The sequence below is a fragment of the Bombus vancouverensis genome, chromosome 5, assembly GCF_051014615.1.
Source record: "Bombus vancouverensis nearcticus chromosome 5, iyBomVanc1_principal, whole genome shotgun sequence".
NCBI lineage: Eukaryota > Metazoa > Arthropoda > Insecta > Hymenoptera > Apidae > Bombus > Bombus vancouverensis.
Genome location: NC_134915.1, coordinates 787,598 through 806,990, shown reverse-complemented (window position 1 = coordinate 806,990; position 19,393 = coordinate 787,598). Strand labels below are relative to the sequence as shown.

The 19,393-nt window shown below is 38.7% G+C and overlaps 1 protein-coding gene across 6 annotated transcripts in view; it reads left to right on the top strand.

Annotated features, from left to right (window-relative positions):
• Frmd5 (FERM domain containing) overlaps nucleotides 1-18,148 on the top strand; it is a 68,222-nt gene extending 50,074 nt beyond the window's left edge. For all 6 annotated transcript variants that reach the window (XM_033333432.2, XM_033333431.2, XM_033333430.2 and 3 more), the window contains one exon: nucleotides 6,651-18,148. In XM_033333432.2, coding sequence (XP_033189323.1) covers nucleotides 6,651-7,105 — 455 coding nt within the window. In that variant the 3' untranslated portion in view covers nucleotides 7,106-18,148. The remainder of the gene's footprint in view (nucleotides 1-6,650) is intronic.
• Nucleotides 18,149-19,393: the final 1,245 nt, after the last annotated feature.

The following is a 19,393-nucleotide window of genomic DNA, read 5'->3' as shown; positions in this document are numbered from 1 at the left end:
TTTCGTTCTTCTTTTTATTGCATCGAATTGAGCATAAAATTGGCATGAGTCTTTGTACGTAAAAAGTAAAAAGGCATGGTCCTTTTTATGACCAGTTCTTACACTGCACTGCACGTGTAGATTTTAGAGATTTCATCTAGAGGAACGTATTCTAAATAACGTATTTTAAAACATTATACGATCAATTGTGCTTAACTAATTATTGCATTACTAACCTTATCATCCACAATAATGAACTCTTTGCTCTCTCAGCTCTAGTTTTGTTATACCTTTTTTCTTTTCTAATTCTTATATTATTATCGTAGCGCCAATTTTTTAAATATCGTGTTTCTTCGAGCTTCGTATTTTTCTAGAATTGTCAACAAAAAATATGCATAACTGTTGTGTTTTTAATAAATATTTCAGTTTCTAAGATACTTAAGTCACCACGATACGACGGTATTTAAAACACTTTGCAACTGAACAACCGATATTAACAGATTGTCGGCAAAACCTAAATTAGCAACGCTCAGCGTTCAGAGAGTCGACGATCTTGCAATTCTATGATTCGCGATCAAGTCCGTCTTTGCCGCGTGTCCTTAGCGACTATATCGAAGCATCTCTAGTTTGATAACGAAAATGGAAATTTTTATTTATTCCAGATCGAACGCCGACAAATACTTGTTGTATATCTTTCTCCCTTTTCGAACGTGATTATGTATCGCTAGAGATCAAAAGACAAATAGCTACACTTTATTTGAACGAAACAGGTATACAGGTGTATACAAGCTGTGTGTGAACAAATTTAAACGGCGATTCTTGAAGTGAAAATAATATGAAACTCAAGATGAAAAATTGCATATTCGGCTTTGTTTTTTAATTATTGACGATTAAAAATTAGCCGAAATGCCCCTGTGCGCGAGCAAACATCCTTACACGAACGAAAGTAGGTCAGCCTACGCAGCGGGGTGCACAGGGATCCTGAAATCGATAACGATACATAGGCAGCAGCTTACTTCGTACAAGTGGTAAAGAAAAAGATTATGACATTCGAACACTCGAACCATCCCACGCGACATTTTCCAATAAAAATCGTAGATCAAACGTTATATTTATTTACTTATTATTGTTTAGTCCGTGCCTTTCGGCTTTGCACGAACTTTCGGTTTTACATCTCTTACATCCAATTCCCTTCTTACATGTCTACCTCCCCTCTTTTCCACTCTATTCTATTGCACTACCTTGCTTATTCTACCGCTAAAATCTAAAAATTAGGAACTATAAATTATCAATTAATGACTAAAAACTATTGCCACTTTGGTCCTTAGCCTCCTTGCTGTGCCTCCTCCTTGTCGTTTGCCCTTCTCTTCTCTATTATTGCTTTCAGTTCTGCTAAACCTTCTCCAGTCTCGTTCAGCGTTTTTCCTATGTCCTTTGGTCCTCCAGTTATTTCACATTCTTCTATTACACGTCTTAGGTTTTCTTCTTTCCTTCTGCATAGTCTGCATCTTTCTTCCCCCTCTTCTTTCCAGTATTCCCTTGCTTTGTTCTCGTTTCCGCATTTGAATCTTGCCAGTATTCTTCTGTCCTTCCACTTCATCCTCCCTTCCAAGTACTTTGGTCATTTCTCTTTGGCTGTGTTTCTGTAGCGTATGTTGTTCTTGGATTCCCTTATCCTTTTCCCCTCTCTTCTGTTTCTCTCTTTCTTCTTTCTTCTATAATTTGGTCAGCTGTCATCCTTTCTTGCTCCTCTCCTGTTTCTATCTGCGTCCCTCCTTTTCTCACCTCTTCTAGTCCCTTCTTTCTCTCTCTTGCTCTTTCCCTTCCTGACCATTCCTCCATTCTCTCTCTTTCTCTCTTTCCTTTATGCATTCCTTTACTAATTCCTTTTTTGATTCTAGGGCTTTCTCTTCATACCTCGCTGCTCTTTTCTTTCATTTCTATTAATTTGCATTCCTCTACCAGTATATAGTCTGGTGTTGTCATATCTAAGCCGATCAAACGTTATATCCGCCTACTCGTTAAAACCCATAACAGTCCATTTTTACAAACATCGTTTGCACGTCCTATTATTTATCAATAGTTCGTGCAGACAAGGGATCGGACGAAACATCGACCCTTTTTACTCGAAAGTTTCACGAGGCGGTTTTCGAAACGGTGTTATGGATGTAGCGGATCGGTATCAATAGGACGCCGACAGGTCGAGGCATCAACGCGGCGCAACACCTCCCGGGCGTTCCGCGGGTACCAACCGCCAACACCAGAGGGCTACGACGACAACGAGTCTGTCTATCTCGCTAGCGGTCGAATATACGGGCGAATGATATAAATACCTCACCTAGCGAGACTCCCTCTACGTCCAAGGCAGGGACTACCGGGCATAGCATTACTGACGAGTCCACCGGTAGTCCCGGGACGAAACGCAAAACTCTCTTTTCATCCGCCACATGGATTTTAACGAGTAGGCAGATATAGAGTTTGATCTGTGATTTTTATCGGATAACGTCGCGTGGGATGTTTCAGGTCTTCGAACGTCACAATCTTCTTCCCTACGACAATTGACACGCCTTATGTTACTCGAAGGCACTTAACAACTCGACTGAAAAAGCTTTGGCGCGTCTCTCGAGACGTAGAAGACGAGTGTTTCGCTATCAATGCGTACGGACAAACGCGATACATCGGGCGAAGGATAATTGATTAATAAGCGACGAATCAATCAATCGTCGAGATCTGGAAGAAATTTACAGCAGCAGCCGTAAAGGCCACCTTAAGATTCTAAGAATCGTCCCAGCCGCGCTTTGGAAAGGGTGGACGTTATAAGAAACGTTATACTAAATTGCAATATCGTAAAAGACAAGCCATTCGAAAGTGCGATCAAAAGAAGTGAAATCTGAGATCGGTGGAAAGGACTCGCAGGCAATTAGTCAAGGCTTTTCATCTGCATTTATAGATACGTTTTGCCTACTTGACATCAGAAACTGCTGACATATACATTTTCCGTACAATCATACGTTCCTTCTGTTCTCACACTTTCTCAGACTACTCGTACTCGCATCTTCACACGATATCGATGTAATCACGCTTCGTATCGTCGTATCATGTGATCTACCAATGCAGGGTGTTCGGCGTCAGATGTCAAGAAATTTAAAGGCTGATTCTTGAAGCCGAAATTAGACGAAAATCAAGAATACCTGCAATTACCTTCGACTCAAAGGTGGCAAACATTCGCTTCCCTCGATACTTGAAATTTATGATTACCGCCAGAAATTTCTTTAGCATCCACTCCTCTCCGACTAGTCGAATTTCACATAGTAGTTCGAAATCGGTAAATCTTCATTTTTTTAGTAATTTACTAACTAGATATAAGCACGTTCTAGGTATTGTAACGTATTCGATGCGTTACCGCTTACTGCTTACAATAGTTGCTGCTACAAGGTAGAGGACAAATTGTAATGGTTTCACGCGTGACAAACCTAAACAAGTGACAAAGTAATTAGTAGCTGGTATTCGATACACAGCCCATTTACGCCCGAAAATTACCGATACCAGATTTCACCGACTATAGCAGTTTGGCAACAGCTTTAACCGACTGACAGTATTAGCACAGGGAAGTAAGGGAGGATTCTTACTTATGTGGGTTTATTGCTGCGGACAATTGATCGCTGGCAGGCTTACGGCGACCGAATTAAGAGCACACGGGACGCTGACGTGGAGTAGTCAAAACAGTTTCGAGTAGCACGTGGTGAAAGGAACGGAGCAAAGTCTTTTTATAATTTTCATGATACTTTATAAATAGAACACTTTATAAAAAGAACACCGGAGCCTCTGGAATTTTGGATAATCCCGCAACATTGTAATCTAGAGTCTACGATAGCTGTAATTAAACAATTGTAGTTATTCAATCCGATTGTAATTGTTCGAGATTAGTGATAGTGAGCTTTGGCTCGAGGCGACAGTCTGTCACCTAACGTAGCCGCGGTCAAGGGATGAACGCTTTGTCTAACAAAGGTACGGAGTAATTCTATAGCTCTTCTTAAAAGAAATATTTGTGGCGGCACGCGACAGTAAACATTCCAACGGTTTCTCTCCCGTGATTCGCCACACGCAGACCCTATTCTTCGAGTAAGATGATTGCCAGATGTCGATGCGTCTCCGCGGTACATGTTCAGCTAGCCAGAGGGCCCGTTACAAATCTTAAGATTTAGCTGACTAAAGTCCTTCAAACAAACAGTCTTTGTCCCAACTACGAGAAGATAGAGGAGACCTATTTTTCAACGAACGACGTCTCCCACTAGCAACTTTCCCTCAAGGGCGGCTAGCATCTTTTTCTAACCACCGATATGGAGATTGACCAATTAGCAGCAACGCCAATTTCCCTTACTTTCTGAACGAAGGCTATCCTCGACGAATCCGATGATCTCGTGTCCTTAGACACACCCCATCATAGTTTTCCTCTGTGGCATCATCGGGGCGGAAACTCTTTCTTGCGATCTCATCGACGAAAAGAGTAACCCTTTACGACCAGTGAATATTACGCGTCCAACTTAGATTTTATGAGCACGTTCATCTATCATCCCGTCGACCGCGGATTCGTTACTGAACCTAGGATCATTGTCATTAGTCTCTCGAGTATCTAATTACCACGGTTACTTGTCCAGTTCTATGATAATCGTATTTGCACTAGTCAATGTCTTCTCTATTGCATAACGACAACGTGTAATCTAAACGAAGATTCGTTTCGCGCCCCTAACCCTAATCCTAATGTAAACCCGACAGATACATATGTCGGATTAACGTTGGGGATAGGGTCGTGGGCGTTTGATGAATCTTCATTGGAATTAGCCATCGTTATGGTATAACAAAGGTACGGTTTATTAACACAAGTATAGATACCACAGACTTGACAATCAATCACTGCGATTTAGCTTGCGCGACACTAGTGACAATGGCCTTAGGTTCGATAACGAATCCACGGTCCACTGGATGACGAATGCGATGTGATCCACGAATTACTCCACGTACAAGTAAAACTTATCTGCATAAACTCCAAAAAAATCCAAGTGCAACTGCCATTATATATTCTTCTCCCTACCTCTCGGGTCAGTCTTTGTTTTTAAGGAGAGCCATATAATCATTCCATACCTCTGTCAGGTACACGTCCCTCCCGTGACAGTGGCTACGTTCTATGTCACTTGGGGCCCAGGCCCATCGTCATAAAGCTAGATTGGAACATTAAAACTATTTCTTATTTTTATTACTTAAGTGTAACTACAGTAAAAGTCTGGACCAGGGTATTGGGCTTTTTCTCAACATTCCAGACGGGAAGTCCCGATGTCCCTTCATCTCCGACATATATGTCGGGTTAGCGTTAGGTTTAGGAGCGTGTAACGAATCTTCCTTCGGACTAGCCATCGTTGTTGTACAATAGAGATTGTATTTACTGGTATAAATATGATTTTTGCAAAGTTTGACAAATAACCGTGGTGATTAGACACTCGAGATGTTAATGACAATGTTCTTAGGCTCAATAACGAATCCACGGTCAACGGGGTAACTCTTTGTTAAACGCAGAATATATTTCGAAGCACAAAGTAACGTTTGCTGTGACGCTCTGTATAATACCGCACGTAAAGACGACGTGAAAACTCTGCAAGGTGATCGCAAGAATAAAAGACCGATGGAAACTTTCTTCTCCTTACGATCGCGTTCGTTCGTTGCATATTGGCCGGGGATACCAACAAAATTCCAGCCGCCGTTGCTAGGCAGACCCGCGTAGAGCTGACATTGCTCCTGCCCGGGGTTTGATCGTTAATACAACGTGTGTCCCACAATATTGGCACTTCTCTGTCAGGTAAAAACGTTCATCCCGTGACCGTGGAACGTTCGGCGACCAGTTGCGTCACCTCGAGCCCAAGGCCACTGTCACAAATCTCGGGCAAACATAATAGGATTGAATCGTAACGACTATTTCTAAGTTTTATCATTTAAGTACAGCTATAATAAATGGTCTAGACTAAAGTATCGGGGATCTTGCCAAAAATCCCAAAAGAAAGGCCCCGATGTCCCCTCATCTCCGACATATATATATTATTTATTCACAAACGGCTCTACTTGTGGTTACACACGTATATACATATAATTCTACCTTTGTTTTAGGACACACAAAATTACGTCCTTGTGTCCCCATTGTTTTGACTACTCCGCGACAAGACTGTTGGTAGCAGGCTGATGGTAGCGAATGGGAGAAACACAGGTTCCGCCGCGTAATCGTGACACCTATCGTCACCACGGGAGTTTAGGATCGTGTTTACCACTATTAGGATCGCAATCCTGTGCAAATGCATACGCAATTTCATTTTTAACCACGTATTGGAGTAAACGTAATATCTGACAAGTACAGTTTTCTTTTCGTTATAATTTCTGAAGCACGATCGTTCTACGCGTGGAACAAAGCGCGCGTTAATCAGGACCATCTGTCTACGACACGTCGGGAATTCAACAAAATTGGAGTTGAGGCCCCTTTCGTACCTAATTACCTTGTATTAAATCAGTTATCGAAATGAAAGAAAAATTGATCGATAAATCCGTTTATCTTCATACGTAATAACATTCACGAATAACGATCGCGTCTTGCGACTATCGCTAAAAGTTTCGGGGAATTTCTGTTTCAGCCGGTCAGCACGAAGGTGTAATTAACGACTATTACTTTAGAGATTCTTTCGATCATTCGTCGTCGGAAAGCCAACTATTGGATGCATCGGGCAAACCGCACAGTCGCTCGGTGACCCCGGTGCCACAAATGCAGAAACTTCAAAACTCGAAAGTTTGTCTCCAGCAGCAGCAGCAACAACAACAGCAGCACCAACAACAGTTGCAGCATCAGCGGCAATCCGGTCGACGTTCAAACGCTGCGAAACTGAGGCACAAGAGTGTTCGAGTCACGAGGCTTTTCATTCCAGCTTTTATGCTGACGATCATCGTCTTGTTTATCGTGATCGTCATGGTATTCGAGACGGATACGACGCTTTTCAATAACTTGCGCAAGACACCAGAAATGGTGGCCTTAAAGAACCAATACTATGTCCCTATTAAGGAGTTCTTGAGGACAAAGCTCGGCCTATTTTGATGCGACCCGACGATGACCAGGCTGAGGTCGCCCTTTGTCGCTAAGTAACTTCCTTCAGTGCCAAGTCGAGAAGACGTTGCCGAGACCGAGGAGCAAGGGTATCGTTTCTTCTTCATCCGTCGTTTCCTCTTTCGTGATTCACACACGGCGGAACCACTCGTACTTTTCTTTTTATATCCCCTTGATTTTCCTATTTCCGAATCGACGCAGATACGAGCCATTTATTCGCCAAATCGATTAACTCCGCGAAACAGAAAGTACAGAAGATCGAATGAAATTGTACGAGTACGAGATACGAGCTCTGTAACGTTAAAATTTCACAAATTTCGCGCCTCCAGTTAATCGATTTGGCCTGTGAAGGTGAAGGTTCGGTTAGCATTGGCCGGTATTCGAAGCTTTTAAACGAATGCCGTTGTTTTAATTCTGCTGCGTTCCTTCGATCGATGGGCCAATTTCGACCTAGTGTATTTTTTTAACGTACGTACGGAAGATTTGCTATCGGTATGTGTGAGCTTTCGTTTCAATTTTATATCGAGCATTTTCTTAGCACATTAACGGTCTTCTTATTTCTCTAGAGATAAGAGCAAGATCGCGATAGAAAAATTCGAGGCTCGCAGCAGGATTAACGCAGCAACAACGTACCACTGTGTTTGAATTGGCAAGAAAGGATCGGAAGATATACAGTGACTCGCAAGAGCGTTCCTACATCTGGCATAGACGAATTCTATGCGTGTTATATAAAACATTTGGAAATTTCGTTAGCATCGTATCGAGGCGCAACTCGAAAGTATACAATGTGGTTGGTAACTGGTGGTACAAGCGGAAAGGGGGTGATTCTACGCGAAAAAACAAGTCGAAAATGTAGAATAACAATTTTTCGTTCGAGGCTTTGTTTTCGAGAAAATCGACTTTGAATTTGCGGTCGGTACGCGTGCACTTTATCGCGTCTCGTTATAACGGATCTCACTGTAGATCGTTGTCTCGATGGAAAAATTAAAAAAAAAAATTTTTATTCTATATTTTCGCCCTGCCAACCACCCTGTATATAGATTTGCTGCAAATTTGTGTTTATTAAAAAGTCAGCGTATCGTACGAATAATTGGCGAGATGTTTATCATTTGTTAACGGTTTATCAGATTTACCTGATTTTTCCATGGGTATACACCTATATTACGTATGTTGTAACTTTTGTATACGTGTTTAGAGTGGTTTAAAGCTTTAATACAACGACGATAGTTGTTTCACGTTTACAGCGTCGATGAAACACGTCCAATACGTTGAAGAAAAACACCGACAAGCGCGAGTACGAATACTCTGGCGAGCCACTGTACCGATACGATAATACGATAAAAGATTTGGAATCACGAGAGCGCGAAATATCGATACGAATCTACACTTTTATTAAACACCATCGTCCGCGATAAAAATACCTTTGTTTTACTATTTGTTTACTTTTTGCACTACTACGTACGTATATTTAAATCTTAGTAACTTAACATACATATATATATATATTTACTCTGACAAAGACAAAGTGTTTTGTACAAAATATTTACATCGCGAGTACTCGTGTTTGCTAAGTTACGCGTAAATTTGACAAGTTGTTAGAGAACTTTGTTACAGTACGTTTATCAAATTTATTTAATAACTTTAGATGAAAGTCAGTTTTTACGTATTACTATTATACATGTATATGTAATGTATAGAATGTGTGGCAAATCGAGAAAGTCATATTTATATTTAAATACAAAAGTAGATAATACACACGGGTGTACGTTCTCAAATTACGATTAGCGATAGTAATAGAGATCATGAGCAGAAACATCAACTAGTACGCTGCACAACATACTTTTTACTCTTTTTCCGTATAGTGAAATCACATTATGTACGTTTTGATTTGCTAGTGGAAGCATACCATGTATCAAGATTATTGCATTTTCTAACCTATAATATTCGATCGCTCTATTCTTTATTTTTCTAAATGGCGCCATACCTTAACCTTAACCTTGTGAAAATCTTAATTGTAACCTTAATGTGTTAATTGTAATCTTAATGTGTTAATTGTAATCTTCGCTGACGGATATGAAATTTCGTTAACGATCTTTCGTTGAAAGAAATACTAAATTAAATTTCTATCGTATTTGTATCCGCTAAATTAAAAATTCTGTAACTCGTTTGATTTTATTACTATTAGGAAATGCAATGACCGAACGTGACATGCAAATATACGTTTAAACGAGTACTTAATTTTGAATTACAGCAACAGTACAGTATACATAGGATATTCAGCATGCGCAATCATAAAAATTATCCGTTGATAAACGAATAAGCAAGGCTAAATACCGTAAACGTAAGATCTGCTTTTGTCGTAAACTTTTAGTTGTCATAGTATATTTAACAAACTTTTATAAGGTAATTTAATAGATCTTGTAAGATAGAATGGGGCAATACGAGGTGCAATCAGGTAGTATAGCATATAAAGGAAAAGGTGTTTCTTGTACTTTTATTCCAATTAGTTATCGATGTTTTCCTGCAAGTACGTATAAGGGAAACGAGTATGCTTCCTGAACTTTGTATCAGCATGCAACAAACAAGCATCGACCAATCGATATTTAATTTTGATTTATTCGTTGAGACTCTGTGAACATGTACGAGGAAAACTAAAAGCGTGTGTGTAAAATAGGATGAATCGTCAAACACGAACAGACACGTTTCTTGCGTTTTCGACGATATCGTCGAAACGTGTTTAACCAACGATTATTTATCGAGAAGAACAAGTACCTGTTTATGTATTTTACTATGCAAAAGTATTCAATCGATTTCCAGCTGAATAGCGTAATAACGTGTAATTATGCAACAACATCGATAAGACGGCGAACGCTATACAGCATAATACAAGAGATACGATCGTTTTTATTTTTAGCGACTTTTTAATAAATTGAATATGTAACAAGAATTAGCATTACGAATCGTACTTGTCTAGAACGATTATGCAACAAATTAATCGATGAAATGAAACCCGATATAAACTAATTTGCAAAGCTCGATACGCAGCTATTACGCAATTATTGGATTTGTATATAAAACGTCTAGTTGCATAAAGCTATTCATTTTTATAGGAAACTATGAAAACGTTCATACTATTACAGAATACAGTTTCTGTTCGTTATGCAACTCGCGTGGTATTTTAAATTTTATATAAAATATTTTCATGTCGATTTTCGTGTCGTCAGACATGATAAAACTAGTTTTAATCTTAATGTCTCACGATTCATCCTATTGTAACGAGAAAAACTTTGTTCTATTATAAGTTCCATATGGCGTATTGGATCGCTCGCAGAAATTACACGACGAATCGTTGAAGAAAGCATACAGAGTAATCTATCTGAACGTAAAAAATTTGCTTTTACGAGAAATATCTTCGAACGAAATATCGACGAACGTAGCGAAGCGAAATGAAAATTGAAACTCGCGTTTTTCTACCTTAAAACACGATATTTTTCAATCGGTATCATTAGCTGACTTTCCATTTGGCATTCGTAGTAGCTTTGCCAGCCGATCACCTTGTAACCGTATGTTTTATTAGCTAGTACGTATGATTAGTCGATGATCTTGTTTCAGAATCTTTATCGCTGAATTACTTCTGATCTAGTCGTATTACTTTTCTGCAAGGACGATTTAAGAAATATGTGAAACACGAAGAGCTAAAGCTAACAAAGAGGCTCGGTTACCGTGCAAAGCGAAACACGCGATAGAAACAAAGAATCACGTTTGTTCTCATGTGTTTGTTCTTATCGATCATTTGAATTAAGGGGTCTTCTGTGGTTGTGAGAGCAAGAGAGCGATTTGTTGGCCACTGTTCCGGGAAAAGCGTGTAGTACGTTTATTCTTACGACAGTTTTTGTATTTAATAAAGATACATTTGAAGAATATTTTGTTAAATTCTCATGCAAACGTATTCATTTGTTTCACAACTGCGCGGGGCTTCTTCTTTTTTTTTTGCGCCTCCTTTGTAAACCTAATTTCTAATTTGGTAGAATCGGTTACATCTCATTCTTAATTGCATGTATTCCACGTGTCGATTTCGGTACGTTTATCGGTATTTTGTATGTCTACGCGTGTTAGCGACGTGCGAATTTCTCAAACAGTTGTCAGCCAATGGGTTCGAGCGATTCTTTTCCTCCAAATTGTCTGCAAAACCGTGCTATTTTTAACGTTTTTCTTATCTCCTCTTTTCTGTTCTTCCGTTGTCGTCGTTTCGAACAGCGCCAGACTGGAGATTCTCAATTTTTCTGATATTCCACTTGGCAAACTTGTCTCAAGTCTGCCCAAGTTCCTAGGCCGTTTCTGTCCTGTTCCGAAGCCAACTGTCAGCCAGCTGTCAGCCAGTGTATAGATTTTCTTGTAATTTTGTATTTTCCGCATTAATTTATCGTGCGAGCGCGATCCACGATATTTAACGATGCTTGATCGTGGGATTTCTTGATCATGGAAATTTACTCGGCCAGTCTGAGGTATCCGCAGTCGTTGCAATAACAACAGAATCGTTTAACAGGAAAATTTCGAAGACATTTGGTCAATGTATCGATCAATTCGCCTAATTTAACGAATCAATCTGTCAAAGCCTTTTAGAGAAGATTCGTTCGACCGATTTTCATTTCGAAACGTTCGTATTTCCATCGATCGTGGTTCAGCGGCTTTGAAAATGTCGTTTTGGGAAAAACGCGTTCTTCAGAATGTGGGATTTCATTTGCATGTAAAAGAGACTTGTTTCATTTTACACAGAGTAGTCGTGTCGAAACTATCAGGAAATATTCCTAAGAACAGTGTACCTGTACTTGAAAAAAATATGAAAATTCAACAAGCGGATTTTTTGGTATTTTTAACCACGGAAGACCCCGTTTAATATTTATTCGCATAATGAAATTTAGTAGAAGGAAGTAAAGCAACAGTTGCTTTTATTCGGTACGTTTGTACAGTACCAGCGTTCAATCGGATCGAATCAAATGAAATCGTTTCCTCTTTCTATGCTTAAGTTTCTAACGTTCCAGCCTACGAGATTAAACATGAAAATCTTTTTCAAAGCAAACTTTGCGACGACGAATCATCTTCGGCGATTCCAATGATTTCCTATTTCGGCTGGTTTCATGGTGGTACGTTGCACGCAACCTTCGAGCAGACGCGAATCCATCGAAAGAAATTTGCAGTTCTCGCTTAGAGATAGTTTCGCGTTAAAGTCTCTTGCACGAGAATATGCTATATTCAGAGTGGTTGGTAACAGGGTGATACAAGCGGAAAGGGAGTGATTCTACGCGAAAAAAGAAGTCGAAAATATAGAATAAACATTTTTCGTTCGAGGCTTTGTTTTCGAGAAAATCGACTTTGAATTTTGGCTCGGTACGCGTACACTTTATCGCGTCTCGTTATAACGGATCACACTGTAGATCGTTGTCTCGATGGAAAAATTAAAACAGAATTTTTATTCTATATTTTCGACTTCTTTTTTCGCGTAGAATCACCCCCTTCCGCTTGTACCACCAATTACCAACCACCCTGTATACGTGTTACGTTAATTGCCAGTGAATTTATTTTATTCGTCAACCCATTTGCATCATGGCGCTACTTAAGAGGGCTGGTCCCTATGACCGCACGAGGTCGGTCTAAGGCGCAGTAAACGACATCTGAATTCTTCATGGAGTTTATCCGAAATTTACCGTTCAAAACGATTGATACTAAACAATGTTACTTCGCAAACATCGTATCTTACATTCTTTGTAACAGAAGAGAAACGAAAAAATTATTTATTTAAAAAAGTAAGAAATAAGAAATTAAATCGTATTGTTTCTCGCGGAATTCTTCAAAATGGTCAATACAATTAACTGATGTAGGCGAGATGCCGACAAACGACTGAAATAAAAAGCAGTCGCAGCGCGCGTAACAGTCGGCGCTTGGTGACAGAAGCTTGGATGCAAATGGGTTAAATAGTGCAGAAGCATTTATTAGTTTCCGCAAGCTTCACCGTGAAAAGAGAACGAAAGAATCGTTTAGATTTCGTTTAGATCTCGTGACAAATTCAACGCGGAATTAAAAGAAAAAAGTAGCTCGGTGTTAACGCGTGAACGCTTAGGTTAGAAATCTTTCTCGATAGAAAGGATCGACGATGGATAAAATATCTCTGATAAAAATGAGCTACGTGCATAGATCGTGTAGAGATTCGATTGCCTGCTCGGATAGTAAACCAGCCTAATAGAAAGCGACGCAAAACTTGCGACACGTACGTTGCTGCACAGTTAAACGACCAAACGCTGTACTTTTACTAGTAGAAGTAAGTAACCGAAACGAGATACAACGGAACATAGATATGAAAATGCTTCGTGGTCGCTGTGTATATTACAATGAAGAGACGTAGAACGTTCGCGTTCCGATTCGATCGAAGCGAAACACGAAGGAAAAACGTTAAGAGAAGGATTGAGGCGACTCGAGAGCGAAAACCGATTATTTTCTCAAACGCGTATTAATCGTGGACCCATTTCTCGCGAGAAACACATCGATTCCACTATTTTCCTCCAACCGATTCCAAAAATGCGGAGCAAAGCACAAAGGTAATTAATATTCTGCCACTGCTTCGCTCGGCCAATCTTCTACCACGATCTGTCCTTTTTTCCAAAATCCTTTTGTCCAGAAGCTCGGACAATTGGAACAGAAGTCAGGTTTTTCCGTGTCTTGGATTCCAGTTCAGCCATAACTATGAACGTGTTTGTTGTTCTTATCGTGGATTGTACGTTTCCGCGTAGCTATACAATGTATTGGCGTATCGTTTAAATCTGAGACACGATTTTCCATATTTTCCACGTCGTGACGTTTTTATCCCTGAGAAAAGAAAAACTTGCTGCAACGTGAGAAACTAAGCCGATTTAAAGCCAGTTTACGCGTAATGAACATAACCTAGAACAGCTATAACGGACAAACGTGGTAGTAACGTTAAAGTTACGACAGTTGTTAAAAAATTATGTTTGCGAATAACAAGAAGAATTCGAAAGTTGCGGTTTACGGTTATTCGAATCGAAGGGAGAATTACGTGAGCCGAGGAACGATACGTAAACTGTTTAAACGTTTCAATGTAAACTAACGACTAGACCATCGAGCGACACGTAAACTATAACCGCGTGCTAAGAAACGTCGTGAAAAAGAATTTTTACGCGAATAAAGGCTACGTCGAATTTAGAATGCTGCAGTGATCTTTCTGCGAATTATACGAATTTAGTAAATGCGACTATAGTAAAATGAAAAAATGTTAAAAACGTGGCTTATCTTTCGAGTCGCCAAATACCTCGTCTCCTAAACGTTGTTTGCGTGTGAAAGCAAGATATTTTCAAAGTTCTGGCTAAATCGGAGCACGGACGCCGAGTTAATAATTTTCTGCTTAACGCCTATCGTAGTTTAATTGGATGAGTGCCAAACTTACTTATAATCTGTTGGATGTTGTGGCAGCGTGTTCTGCGATTCGTTATCTTGCCACTGCTTGCGGATAAAAATCAAACGATGTAAAATCAATGCGCGCGGATCATCGAACCACCACGGTAGAAACGAATGTCTATCGCGAAACGTCTATAAGTATGTCGTTGTGCTTCTACGTAGATGTTGCGAGAATTTAATACATTTCTTTTCTTCGACTCGTAACGAATTTTCACCATTCGCGATGTTTCTACGCAAGAGAACAGAGAACTGCGCGTTTAGCGTCAAAGATGTTTTAACTTCTCGCTGTTCAGCTAAATAACGAAACGCGAATCTGTTTAACACTAGAACTACCGATAGTTAACACGAAGCTATTTCTACCAAAACCAGTGAAAATGACTGGTTTTTAAAAAATAAGTAATAATGATAGAATATTTTTATATTTATTGATTTATTACTTTCTTACAGAAGCAATTCCATGTTATGTAGTACATTTTTGCTATTATTAATCCATCTGGGATCCCTAAACGAGGCTTGACAAATTTATAAAATCGTAGAACCAGTCGTTTTTGACTGGTGTGGTATTTCTAGCGTCATATCGAATGATACGTAGTAAAAATTTTTAAAACGCGTGGCAAGTTGTAGAAAACGAGGAAACTGGTTAATCGACGATCGATAAACAGATTGCAGGACCATTTTACACTTTGACTGGTATTGGTATAAGTAGCCTTGATACAAAATTTCAGTTTGAATACATAGAAAAGAAAATAAAATTCATGAACGAATGTAACATGAAGTAGGAGTTTTAAAATAAAATCGTACAACCAGTCAATTTGACTGCTGTGATAGTTCTAGTGTTAAAGAAGACTCGGAACAATTGCCGTGATATGGCCTATACCGTATCGATAGGTTAGGAAGAAGAAAAGTATATTCCGTTGATACGCGTTCTTTTTCCAATGTGAATGTGACACGCACGCATACTTAGGCATATGTACTTGGGTATTTGATAAAAACGCGCGAGTAGAGAAATACGACGTACGAAATGAAGTATTTTACTTTTAAAAAGCAACGTGTATTGTATTATATACGTACATAGCATTACTAATAAGCTGATCGGTTAATGTTAATCGTTTAGGGGATGTTAGGCAATTTGAAACGGTCAACGAAAAGCAATTGTTCGATGGTTACACGTAGATAATAAGCAGATTTATTTGAAAAAAAATGATATTTCATGTCAAAGACCTTCGCTTCGCAAAATCATACAAATCTTTTCTTTCGTTCTACTACGATCGCGCGCGTTTGTTAATTGGTCATTTTTGCAAGTTACAAGTAACAAGTAATCTTTCGTGAATAGAATTTATAGATAACGATTCCATTATCTATAACTTATGGTCTATAGAAATTTCGTTTCATCTATCGATTAATTATTTTTTCATTTAAATTCAACGATTCTTTAACCACACGAATGTCAATTCTCCATAGCACGGTGCTGTTAAGGTAGAAATTAATGGAGTTCGCAACGACGATTGATAAGGCAGGGTTTTGTGGCGAGAAGGTCTTTTTAACCCCTTAACCTACGATTTACGTTCGAGAATTTTGGGCCGAAAACGTAAACAAGCTATTATATATTACATTATATATTATATCTGGTCCGATCGTCGTACTATGGGCTATGTCCGTAATATTTACGTTTGGCCCGACCATCGTACTGCGGGCTATGCCCGTAGTTGTAGGTTAAGAGGTTAAATAGCGCAGAAATTATTTCCTGTTAGATACGAAACTTCTCGCTGTGATCTTTTACGTTTCTTTCTTTCCATTGTTATTTCTTTCGCAAAGTGGATTTCCAATCGTTAGAATAGTCAAATAAAGCGATGGTTTTACATTTTCTTTCGACGATCGTACATTTTCTGCGTAGACGCGTTTCGAAGAAACCACGTTAGGAGGCGAAAACATAACCAATTCACTTTTTATAATTGCGAACATAATCGACCTCATGTGACACACACACACACACAAAAGGAAAACGTTTACGTATTGTAAACGTATTTAAAAATATTACATATAACTTATAGTTTGTTTAAATAATTTGTATTCAAGTCCATTGCATCGAAGATTACATAAATGTATATGCGTGGAAGAAAATTCAAAGATCTTGAAAATCATGCAGCGTACAAAAACGTACAGTTTGTGCGATGTAATGTTATAATATCGTTATACAACATCGGTTGTATAAAAGTTTCTTGAAATACAATAGCGAGGAGATTTGCATTCGCCAACGAAATTAATCGATACGTAGAAAATCAAAAAATAGTTTGCGATTCGTAGTTGTAATCGTAACGTTTCACTGCTGTAGTCGGATTTCTTAAACATCGCGAAACTGTCAGTTGTTTCGGAAGCGAGAACTCGCAGTTTCAAGTTACATGTCCGAGCGAGAACGTTGGAAACGAGAATCGAAGCAAACCTTCATCTTGCTTGTTCTTGCATTTTACTCTCATCCATTTTCCTAAAAGTGCCTACGCTGTTCTAAACTCTTTTCAACGCCACATTTCGCTGACTTTTCGGCAGATTGTATCGTCTTTTTCGATTCATCCGATGTCCGCCATCAGCTAAAAGATTTAGGACAACCGAAACACATACATCACACGCATACACACACACGCGCGCGCGCGCGATAATTCGGCGTGACAATTCCGATATTTGTATCTATAACCGTGAATGTGACGTCCTGTTAATGTAAAAACTCATTGACGAAATTCGTTGTTCTAATCGAAGAACATGAAGAATTTGTTTCATGAGAAGCAAACGTCTGTTTGACCGCAGGAACGATTCTAGGAAATTAGAATGGTATCCGTGCAAATTGTTCGATTAACTGAATTTCAACGACGACGCACCATCTAAACTTGAATTATATGAACAAACGTATGTCAATTGCGATATAACGTAACTTTAAGTATAAAAAGTAAGGTTATCGAGAACGTTCGATACGACAGCTCTAGGCAACCAGATATACGAGCTTTCGAAAAGTTCTGTAACGCAGGGGTTATCAAATTCGAGGAGAGAAAGCGATTAATTAACTTAAAGGGTGACGTGTTCTGAAACTAAGCCGGACTCTTATAATATAAATAGACCACGGATTTCTTTGCAAATTCTTATTTTTTAGAATACCATGAAAAAAAAGAAAGAAAATTGAAGCATTACACTTTGGATATTTTGTATATTGTTTCACATTGTGTTGGTCCCGTGCAATTTTCTGTCATCAAATTTCCTACAAATGCAGGAAAATCCGTTGTCTATTTACGAACGTACGACGAATTTAATATCCACTTTGCGTTCCGAGATCGTTTTGTATTCTGTGAAATTTCTCACTAGCTCTCACATATTTTCCGATAACAGAAAAGTTACACGCTTATTCGAAAATGTTGAAACAATCGATACATGATATTTGGATGGCTCACTTTGTTAATGCGAATGTTTTTGAGCGCATGTTACGTATGTAACTTGTTTATAGAGAACAAAAGATCGACATCTTGTATTTCGCACTGATGCAATCAAACTCATAAAAATGTATAAATAAATGTCTGAATTTCCCATTTTGTACATTCTTTCATCATGATGTTTATCGCAATTCGTTCTTATACATACGAACCATTTTCACATTATACAGCAAACTTTAATTTCAGGAGCCACAGGTAAATTTGAACTACCTGTGGAAATGCGCGCAAACGGGTCTCCTGGCGGTAGGCAACCAGTACCTACTCATACGCTGTCACGGACGTAGAATTGGTTAGGCGAAATTCTACGAGATGGTAGCAGCAGCTTTTTCCAAATATCCAAACTAAGAACGAGCGGTGATTATGCACATAGGGAAAACGTTGCTCGGTACGTTCGTTTCTACGGGATATCTAAAAATTCTTGAAATCGGTGAGGTGCGAGAGATATCGATAATCATCCAAATAAACGTTAGTTTATATTTTCAAACATATCTTTATTAACAAATTACGTATCTCCGACCATTTTACAAACTGTTACAAATTTTATTTATTTAATTGTTCATATAACAATTTTACATCACTCGTTGGTTATAATTTACGACTAAATTCAATTAATACTGTTTAACGACTAATAAGTAAACGCTGAAAAACAACAGAAACAGTTTTTCATACTTTGGCTCAGATACATATAATTTATTATAAAATTTGTATTGTAAAACGAACGAAACAATTTTACAATGCAGAATGTTAGAACGTATTCCGGTAATTATTTACAAGTACTGCCGCCTGATCGATTTCGACAATTTTTTAATGTTACAGAAATCAACATATTAAACGGAAAAAGTAAAAAGTTGTTCGAAATAGGCGAGGCGGTAGTACTTTTCTGTAATTACCCATGTTCGAATTGTAAAACTCCTGCTTAAGAATACTATAATCGATTATAGTTGGTCTTTGGGTTATCAACCGTGTTATTTATGGTCCCCACTGACTAATCAAAGGCAGTTAAGGCAAATAAAGGACGTTAACACAATCCGAAACGCTTCGTTTCAGGATAACCCCATAGAAGTAAGCTGCAACGAGCGTTGCACGAATACATGTATAATATCCATGGTAGAAGTATTAACTCATTTATAAAAGTATTATAATTGAACACGGAGTATTACATTTTTTACTTCGGAAATACATTGTGATCTTTGCTTTATTATTGTTTATTACGAAACGCTAAAAATATTGACCTACAAAAATATTCGAAGCATCGTGTTAAGCTGCATTGTTTACAGTCTTTTTCAATCAGCCCGGCAACCTGTAGGAGAATAACTCGCAAATGAAACTAAAACAAGAA